The 9,335-nt window shown below is 53.0% G+C and overlaps 1 protein-coding gene across 1 annotated transcript; it reads right to left on the bottom strand.

Annotated features, from left to right (window-relative positions):
• Positions 1-6,294: 6,294 nt before the first annotated feature.
• Positions 6,295-9,046, bottom strand: LOC140897068 (mast cell protease 1A-like). The gene is made up of 5 exons (XM_073309345.1): positions 8,983-9,046; positions 8,510-8,657; positions 7,446-7,581; positions 7,088-7,357; positions 6,295-6,456 (listed from the first exon to the last, which is right to left on the bottom strand). Exons 1-5 carry the CDS (start codon positions 9,044-9,046, stop codon positions 6,295-6,297), a joined length of 780 nt encoding a protein of 259 aa, XP_073165446.1.
• Between the last annotated feature and the right edge of the window lie 289 nt (positions 9,047-9,335).

Raw genomic sequence — 9,335 nt, 5'->3', positions numbered from 1 at the left:
TTCGTGCTGCCTTTTCCATTACTGGCCTGTAGATTGGACTTTGTGTGTGTGAGTGAACCAGGGTTGGGTAAGGATAATGGGGCAGTGGGCAGGATGCAGGGAAGCTGGGTTGAGCAATTAGCAAAATTGGAACTAAATATGAACATCTAGGACCAGATCCACAGAAGTGTTTAGGTGCAAAACTCCCATTGAAATCACCAGGAGCCTAAATATCTTTGAGGATCTGGGCCCCTAGCTCTTCCCATCAGCAGATCTCCAAGCACTTTACAAAGGTGGTTGGGCTCATTAGCCCCAGATGGGAAAACTGAGGCATGGAGAGGGGCCATGACTTGCCCAAGGTCATCCAGCAGCAGAGCTGGGAACAGAACCCAGGTATCCTGAGGTCCGGGCCTGTGGTCTCGCGACTAGGCCACACTGCTTCGCCACAACTTGCAGCACCTCAGTCCGATGGTTCTAGGACCTGCGGCCGCCCCAAACTCCTCCGCCACACTGCTTGTAAATTTCACTTCCTGTCTTGTATACTCTGGAATCAGTACAGATCTGATACCAGTGTCTCCAGCACTGAGTTCCCTGCTGACCCGTGTCGTCTGGGGCAAGCGCTGACTCCACTCAGGCAGGGTAGGTCTCTGGTTACAGGTTGTGGGGCTGTAACACCTAAAGGGCTGGAATTATGCCCAACCCCCACCCTGACACCCAAATCCAGTAGCTGACAAGCAGATACAGATGGAATTGATCTGTGTGTCTCCACACTCCCCTCCGTCTGGCTCTCTCTCCACCTGTTAACAGGGGCAGTGCTGGCCAGTGCTCCCCAGTACCGAGCAATGCCGTGTTCCTGATCCCTGGCTGAATAAAGACCAGATTTGTCTGAGCCAGAGGGATGACAGAGATTCCCAGAGCTGCCTGCAGATATCCTGGGTCCCTCCACCCCGATCCACTGCAATAAGAGACCCACGTTCCTTCGATAGATTCGTCCATTCCAAGGCCGGAAGGGACCACGGTGCTGGTCCCGTCTGACCCCTGCATAGCCGTGGCCCTGGGACGGCCCTGAGCTAATCCTGGCTTGAACTAGAACAGAGCTGTTAGAGAAATGTCCCGGCTTGCGTTACACGTCACCAGGGATGGAGAATCCAGCCCAGGCCTTGGCAGAAGCATCTCCAAGCCTGATGCTGGCCCAGCCACTAAAGGGATTCGAATGTCCAACTCCCAGGCAATGTCATTCAGATCCCCTGGGCTGGGCGCTCTGGCCCACACTGTATGGGAGCGGGGGGCAGAGGAGATGGTCTGATGGTCTCCGCTGGCCGTCATCTCTCCACTCTACGAACAGCTCAGCATCCATGTGATAGAAACCTTCCCACCTTCACGGTTGTCATAAATATAAAAGGAAGGGTAAACCCCTTTAAAATCCCTCCTGGCCAGAGGAAAAAACCTCTCACCTGTAAAGGGTTAAGAAGCTAAAAGTAACCTCGCTGGCACCTGACCAAATGACCAATGAGGAGACAAGATACTTTCAAAAGCTGGGAGGGAGAAAAACAAAGGGTCTGTGTCTGTCTGTATGATGCTTTTGCCAGGGACAGAACAGGAATGGAGTCTTAGAACTTAGTAAGTCATCTAGCTAGGTATGTGTTAGATTATGATTTCTTTAGATGGCTGAGAAAATAGCTGTGCTGAATAGAATGAATATTCCTGTCTGTGTGTCGTTTTTGTAACTTAAGGTTTTGCCTAGAGGGATTCTCTATGTTTTGAATCTAATTACCCTGTAAGGTATTTACCATCCTGATTTTACAGAGATGATTCTTTTTTACTTCTATTAAAAGTCTTCTTGTAAGGAAACTGAATGCTTTTTCATTGTTCTAAGATCCAAGGGTTTGGGTCTGTGGTCACCTATGCAAATTGGTGAGGATTTTTACAAACCTTCCCCAGGAATCCAGGAAGTTTTTGGAAAGTGTAGGGGACAATTTCCTGGTGCAAGTGCTGGATGAACCAACTAGTGGCAGAGCTCTTCTTGACCTGCTGCTCACAAACCGGGAAGAATTAGTAGGGGAAGCAAAAGTGGATGGGAACCTGGGAGGCAGTGACCATGAAATGGTCGAGTTCAGGATCCTAACACAAGGAAGAAAGGAGAGCAGCAGAATACAGACCCTGGACTTCAGAAAAGCAGACTTTGACTCCCTCAGGGAACTGATGGGCAAGATCCCCTGGGAGAATAACATGAGGGGGAAAGGAGTCCAGGAGAGCTGGCTGTATTTTAAAGAATCCTTATTGAGGTTACAGGGACAAACCATCCCGATGTGTAGAAAGAATAGTAAATATGGCAGGCGATTAGCTTGGCTTAACAGTGAAATCCTTGCTGCTCTTAAATACAAAAAAGAAGCTTACAAGAAGTGGAAGATTGGACAAATGACCAGGGATGAGTATAAAAATATTGCTCGGGCTTGCAGGAGTGAAATCAGGAAGGCCAAATCACACCTGGAGTTGCAGCTAGCAAGAGATGTTAAGAGTAACAAGAAGGGTTTCTTCAGGTATGTTAACAACAAGAAGAAAGTCAAGGAAAGTGTGGACCCCTTACTGAATGAGGGAGGCAACCTCATGACAGAGGATGTGGAAAAAGCTAATGTACTCAATACTTTTTTTGCCTCTGTCTTCACGAACAAGGTCAGCTCCCAGACTGCTGCACTGGGCAGCACAGCATGGGGAGCAGGTGACCAGCCCTCTGTGGAGAAAGAAGTGTTTCGGGACTATTTAGAAAAGCTGGACGAGCACAAGTCCATGGGGCCGGATGCGTTGCATCCGAGAGTGCTAAAGGAGTTGGCGGATGTGATTGCAGAGCCATTGGCCATTATCTTTCAAAACTCGTGGCGATTGAGGGAGGTCCCGGATGACTGGAAAAAGGCTAATGTAGTGCCCATCTTTAAAAAAGGGAAGAAGGAGGATCCTGGGAACTACAGGCCAGTCAGCCTCACCTCAGTCCCTGGAAAAATCATGGAGCACATCCTCAAGGAATCAATTCTGAAGCACTTAGAGGAGAGGAAAGTGATCAGGAATAGTCAGCATGGATTCACCAAGGGCAAGTCATGCCTGACTAATCTAATTGCCTTCTATGACGAGATAACTGGCTCTGTGGATGAAGGGAAAGCAGTGGATGTGTTGTTCCTTGACTTTAGCAAAGCTTTTGACATGGTCTCCCACAGTATTCTTGCCAGCAAGTTAAAGAAGTATGGGCTGGATGAATGGACTATAAGGTGGATAGAAAGCTGGCTAGATTGTCGGGCTCAATGGGTAGTGATCAATGGCTCCATGTCTAGTTGGCAGCCGGTATCAAGTGGAGTGCCCCAGGGGTCGGTCCTGGGGCCGGTTTTGTTCAATATCTTCATAAATGATCTGGAGGATGGTGTGGATTGCACCCTCAGCAAGTTCGCAGATGACACTAAACTGGGAGGAGTGGTAGATACGCTGGAGGGTAGGGGTAGGATACAGAGGGACCTAGACAAATTGGAGGATTGGGCCAGAAGAAATCTGATGAGATTCAACAAGGACAAGTGCAGAGTCCTGCACTTAGGACAGAAGAACCCAATGCACCGCTACAGACTAGGGACCGAATGGCTCGGCAACAGTTGTGCAGAAAAGGACCTAGGGGTGACAGTGGACGAGAAGTTGGATATGAGTCAACAGTGTGCCCTTGTTGCCAAGAAGGCCAATGGCATTTTGGGATGTATAAGTAGGGGCATTGCCAGCAGATCGAGGGACGTGATCGTTCCCCTCTATTCGACATTGGTGAGGCCTCATCTGGAGTACTGTGTCCAGTTTTGGGCCCCACACCACAAGAAGGATGTGGAAAAATTGGAAAGAGTCCAGCGGAGGGCAACAAAAATGATGAGGGGACTGGAACACATGACTTATGAGGAGAGGTTGGGGGAACTGGGGATGTTTAGTCTTCAGAAGAGAAGAATGAGGGGGGATTTGATAGCTGCTTTCAACTACCTGAAAGGGGGTTCCAAAGAGGATGGCCCTAGACTGTTCTCAATGGTAGCAGATGACAGAACAAGGAGTAATGGTCTCAAGTTGCAGTGAGGGAGATTTAGGTTGGATATTAGGAAAAACATTTTCACTAGGAGGGTGGTGAAACACTGGAATGTGTTACCTAGGGAGGTGGTGGAATCTCCTTCCCTAGAAGTTTTTAAGGTCAGGCTTGACAAAGCCGTGGCTGGGATGATTTAGTCGGGGATTGGTCCTGCTTAGAGCAGCGGGTTGGACTAGATGACCTCCTGAGGTCCCTTCCAACCCTGATATTCTATGATTCTATGATTCTAAGTGGGGTGCAAGGGTTGGGAGGTTTTTTCAGGAACCCAGATAAAGTTTGGTGGTGGCAGTGGAAGTCCAAGTTAAAATAGTTTGTATCTTCGGGAAGTTTTAACCTAAGCTGGTAAAAGTAAGCTTAGGAGGTTTTCATGCAGGTCCCCACATCTGTACCCTAGAGTTCAGAGTGGGGAAGGAACCTTGACAACCGTGTTTCCTTCTCTGTATTCAGGGCAATTCCTGTTAAACAGAGTCTGTCTTTGGCCGTGTAACAAACACCGCGGGGTTCTCCCAGCACTTGGGAGGGGAGACCCCTAACCGCTGGCAGTTACTCTGCAGGTTATTGCACTGTTACGCCCCACTGACCCCAGCTGGGATCTGGCCCGTTGACTCCAGTGGAGCTACTGCCCATTCACACCTGCTCAGGGTCTGGCCCATTGACCCCTAGGGCTGTGCACAGCTGGGGCCCAGCACACCCTGGGGGATGTGCACATCTGGAGCCCAGCACTCAGTTTTGTTGCCATGCTTCCCCTTCCCGGGGACTCCACATCCCCCTCTGAGGCACATCCATCACCAGGGCCGGGCCAGGCCAGCCTGTGCATCTCCCCGCTGATGCATTTCACCTCTGCCTGGTGTCACGCCTCCACAGGATCTCTGTTGTGCCCTGGCTTTCCAACCGCTGCTCGGTGTAGGCCCGTCACTCTGCTGACCCCCCTGGGGTGCCACATTGCCTTCAGAATGGGTCCCAGGGCCTCACTGCCTCCAAGACTGAGCCCCTGGGCTCCAGCCCCCCTGTTTCACACCGTGAGCTCTGCCCGGTGAAGCCAACTGAGAGAGACTCCTGCTCGGAGGTATCTACGCTCCCCAGGGACCTGTGCACCCCAGCCGGGATTGGCAGTGACACCCAGCCGCCTATTCCAAAAAGAGCCGGGTTTACTGGTTCCCTGGACTGAATACACATTGGGGATGTCCTCGGCTTAGCCTGGGTTAGGCATAGTCCATCTGGCCCCGCTAGTGCACGGAGCCAGCCATGCTGGGCACACCCCAGTTCTGCTCCTTCTCCCGGTCCTTGTTTCTTTGTCTGTCCCAGGGGACAGCGCCCATGTCTCTGCAAAGGCCAGCTCTCTCCCCAGCCCCCCAGCACATCTGGGCCATTGTCCTCCTGCTGAGCCCTCCTGCATGGCCTGCCGGGATTTCCCATCACGAGAGTGTGGAACTCCCATTGGCTTTCCAGCTCCTCCAACAATCTGGGTCGGGTTCAGCTAGTTGTTAATGACACATTCACGCCACCCCCCAGATGATGACATATCCCAGCACCTCCTGTCTTCTGCTCTATTCCAAGAGCAGCTTTTTAACCCTTTAACCTCCATGCCCAGCAATGCAAAGCACAGAGGGGAAACTGAGGCATGACCAGGCATCATAAAAATATGACGACTAGTCCCACATTCATCACACCCAGCTCCAGCTTGTCCTGAGAGGCATGTGGCTGAGGCCGAGTCAATGCTGCCCTTCGTGAACCTTCATGTGTGTGTGGGTGGGGGGAGGGAGCGGAGTGGAAAGGCAGGGGGATAAAATTGGGTCCTGCCTTTTAAAATTGGTGGCAGGGAGTCAGGCAGGAGAGGTGCTACGGATGGTGCAAGGCAAATGCTCTACAGAGACGGCACCCAGGTGTCTGGGACAGCAGGGTACTCACCCCTAGGGGGCTCCCTGAGTTAGCATATGCTGGGAGGTAGAGACTGGGAGATGGGATGGGACCCAGGCATCCGGGACAGCAGTGCAGGGCACTCACCCTCAGGGGACGCCAAAGTACAGACAGACAATGATTCCCCAAAGAGTCTCTTCTCAGGTAGGATTTTATTATGTGGGGGGAGTAAAAAGCTGGGCTTTTATTCAAGCACCCGCTGGGCTTGGCACCACCATTCTGGGTTGGGAGGACTCCTTCGTACTCAGAAAACTCCCCAAACCCAGCTCTGCCCCCTTCAATGAAGGGATGCAGGGCTTTCAGCGTGGGACCCTGGGCTGCTGAGACCCCATTGTTTTCTTGATCCAGGGGACGTACGCGGAGACCCTAGTGAACACCCTCGGAGGGGACCCGTCTTTTTTGCCAAAGGAGACGATGCCCTGGGCTGTCCCGTCACACACCAGGGGGCCCCCGGAGTCGCCCTGAGAAATCAAAGCAGGTAGAGGGTAAATATAAGCTCAAAGCACAGCATTCACCTGTCCTTTTTGAACTGTTCTATAGCAGGGATTGCAGTCCCCCACTGCCCCACCTAACTAGCTAGATAAATAGATAGAGAATCCAGCCCAGGCCTTGGCAGCAGCGTCTCTGAGCCTGATGCTAGCCCAGCCACTAAAGGGATTCAAATGGCCAATTCCCAGGCAATGTCATTCAGATCCCTTGGGCTGGGTGCTCTGGCCCGCACTGTGTGGGGGTGGGGGCAGAGGAGATGGTATGATGGTTTCCGCTGGCCATCATCTCTCCGGCTCTACGAACAGCTCAGCATCCACGTGATAGAAACCTTCCCACCTTCACGGTGTTTCCTTCTCTGTATTCAGGGCAGGAATAGACAGATAGATAGATAGATAGATAGATAGATAGATAGATAGATAGATAGATAGATAGATAGATAGATAGATAGATAGATAGATAGTGTATGGGGATGGACAGACAGGCAGATAGACAGACCCCAGTCTCAGTGTTGCCCACTGAAGGTCACCCTAACTGATCCCCTAACTCCCTTGGCCTCCCGGGGAAGCTCCCAGCGCAGCCACCCGCCAGGGACTGGGCGTTTACCGAGAATGTGGCCTTGTCCTCATTAGGGTTCCCCACACACATCATCTTCGAGGGCTTGTAGTAGTATCGGAGCTTCGTGTCCTTCTGGCAGGTCTCATCTGACATCACCTCCAGCTCCACCTCTTGGAGGATGTTGGTGGTTAGCTTAGCATCGTGGTTGGTCTTGCCCCATCCTGCCACGCTGCACACGGACCCCGGATCCACAGTGTGGCCAGCCTGGGGCAGAGGGATGGTGTATACGGCATCGTCCAGCTCCGCCGGCTCCGCCAGCTGCAATAGGGGGAGGGCAGAGGGGTCAGCGCACTGCCTGGGTGGGAGCCAGGCCAGGGTGGGTGCTGGGAGCTGCGGGGGGAGGTACCTGCAGCAGCATCAGGTCATTCTCGATGCTCATCTTGTTGTATCTGGGATGGGGGATCTTCTGCAGCACAGAGACTCGTTGCTGGGTCTTCTCTTTACAAAGGACGTTGTGGGCTCCAAGGAGCACGGTGATGTTCCTGGAGCCAGACAGAGATTGGGCTAGATCTGGAGGTCCTTGGAGGCAGTGCTGCAGTGGGTAAGATGGGGAGCTCAGTAGGGAGTGCCGTGCTGCAGGGAGTGGGGTGGAGCTCAGCATGGGGTTGCTCCCCTGTAAAAACTGCAATCTGTCTCTTTCTCTTAGGTCACCCATCTCGCTCGGGCTCTGTGCAGTGCCCAGCACACTGGGGGCCCTGATCTCAGTCAGCTCCTCGAGTTTCCTAGGTTCCAAGGCCAGGAGGGACCATACGATTGTCTAATCTGGCCCCCTGGAGAACACAGGCCGGAGACCTGCCCCCAAATACCACCATGATGCAGATATTAAATAATGACTTAACTGATATCGAACAAATTAAATAAATTGTAATGTGTCAATAGACTACGAATGATCCAGTTATTGGTCTGAAGGTCGTTAGTCTTCTGTTTGCCTTTCACACAGAAAAACATTAAAGTAAGGCGGGGGGGGGCTGCTGCAAAACTGGATCGCTGCACAGCTGGATGGATGCTGCACAGCTTGATCCCTGCACAGTGGGGGATGCTGCATGACTGGATCCCTGCACAGCTGGATCCCTGCACAGCTGAGGGTGCTGCACCGCTGGATCTCTGCACAAAAGGAGCCCTGCACAGCCCAATGGATGCTGCATGGCTGGATCTCTGCACAAGTGGGAGTGCTGCATGGCTGGATCCCCGCATAGCTGGATCCCTCTACAGCTGGGGATGCTGAACATCTGGATTCCTGCATGGCTGGGTTTCTGCACAGCTGGACTTCTGCACAGCTGGATGGATGCTGCACAACTAAATCCCTGCACATCTCAGCGTGCTGCGCAGTTGGATCCCTGCACAGTTGGGGCTCTGCACAGCTGGGTCCCGGGTTGGGGGAGACACTGGGGCGCAGACACAGGTTCTTACCCATCGCCGCAGTGGGCAGCTGTCAGCACAAAATCCTCCCGCACCAGGAACCCCCCACACATCTCTTCACCTGTGCAGGTTTTTCTCTTGAGATAGGCCATGTAGGGGCGGGAATGTGGCTTGGCTTCCTGGCCGCCGATGATCTCCCCTGGAACCCCGGGGAGAGATGAGGGGATAGATTAGAGCAGGCGCAGATGGAAAACTCCAGCAGAAGCGGCCTTGTCACCCACAGTGCTGGCAACCCCACTCCCCAGATGTGCCAAGCTGCCCAACCCTTGCCTGGCATCCATCGGGACTGAGGTCCATTGGATGCAGCCCCAGCAACTGCTGTCCAGCTCTGCATCGATCCAGATATTGAGAACCCCCCCACTTCACTCCAGCAGGTCCCTAGACACCAACCACAGTGCCCTCATCCCTTAGACCCCCCCAAAGCTCCCAAAGCCCCAGGGGCCCCCGATCCCAGCCGTACTCACCAGTATGAGCACCGGGGGACAGGAAAAAGGTCATGGGGAGCAGGAGCAAGATCTGGAGCTGCATGTTCAGAGTCAGTGCAGGGACGGTGCATTGGCCTCAGGCCTGGCGGCTTTATAGACTCAGCTGGGGAAAGATAAAAGGGAGGAAACCTCAAGGTCGCTCACACACTCATCTGCATGTGGGGCTCACGCGTCTCAGTTTCCAGCCGCACCAACCACACGGGCTGGGGGGAGGACAGGCCGTGCATCAACCCGGCAGATGGGTCCCAGCACAGCTGGATGATGCACCACTGGACGGAGAAGACCCCCTTGGGGACGGGTCTATCAGGATCCAGGGCTTCTCTGAGTGCCGG

The sequence above is a fragment of the Lepidochelys kempii genome, chromosome 13 (assembly GCF_965140265.1).
Source record: "Lepidochelys kempii isolate rLepKem1 chromosome 13, rLepKem1.hap2, whole genome shotgun sequence".
Taxonomy (NCBI): domain Eukaryota; kingdom Metazoa; phylum Chordata; order Testudines; family Cheloniidae; genus Lepidochelys; species Lepidochelys kempii.
This window is presented reverse-complemented; position numbering and strand designations above follow the sequence as displayed.

Excerpts from the sequence above, each read along its gene's own strand:
- LOC140897068 (XM_073309345.1), bottom strand. The coding sequence starts at position 9,046 with ATGCAGCTCCAGATCTTGCTCCTGCTCCCCATGACCTTTTTCCTGTCC. Across the intron at positions 8,658-8,982 it reads GTCCCCCGGTGCTCATACTG|GGGAGATCATCGGCGGCCAG; the intron begins GTGAGTACGGCT and ends CCGGGGTTCCAG. Across the intron at positions 7,358-7,445 it reads ATGACCTGATGCTGCTGCAG|CTGGCGGAGCCGGCGGAGCT; the intron begins GTACCTCCCCCC and ends CCCCTATTGCAG.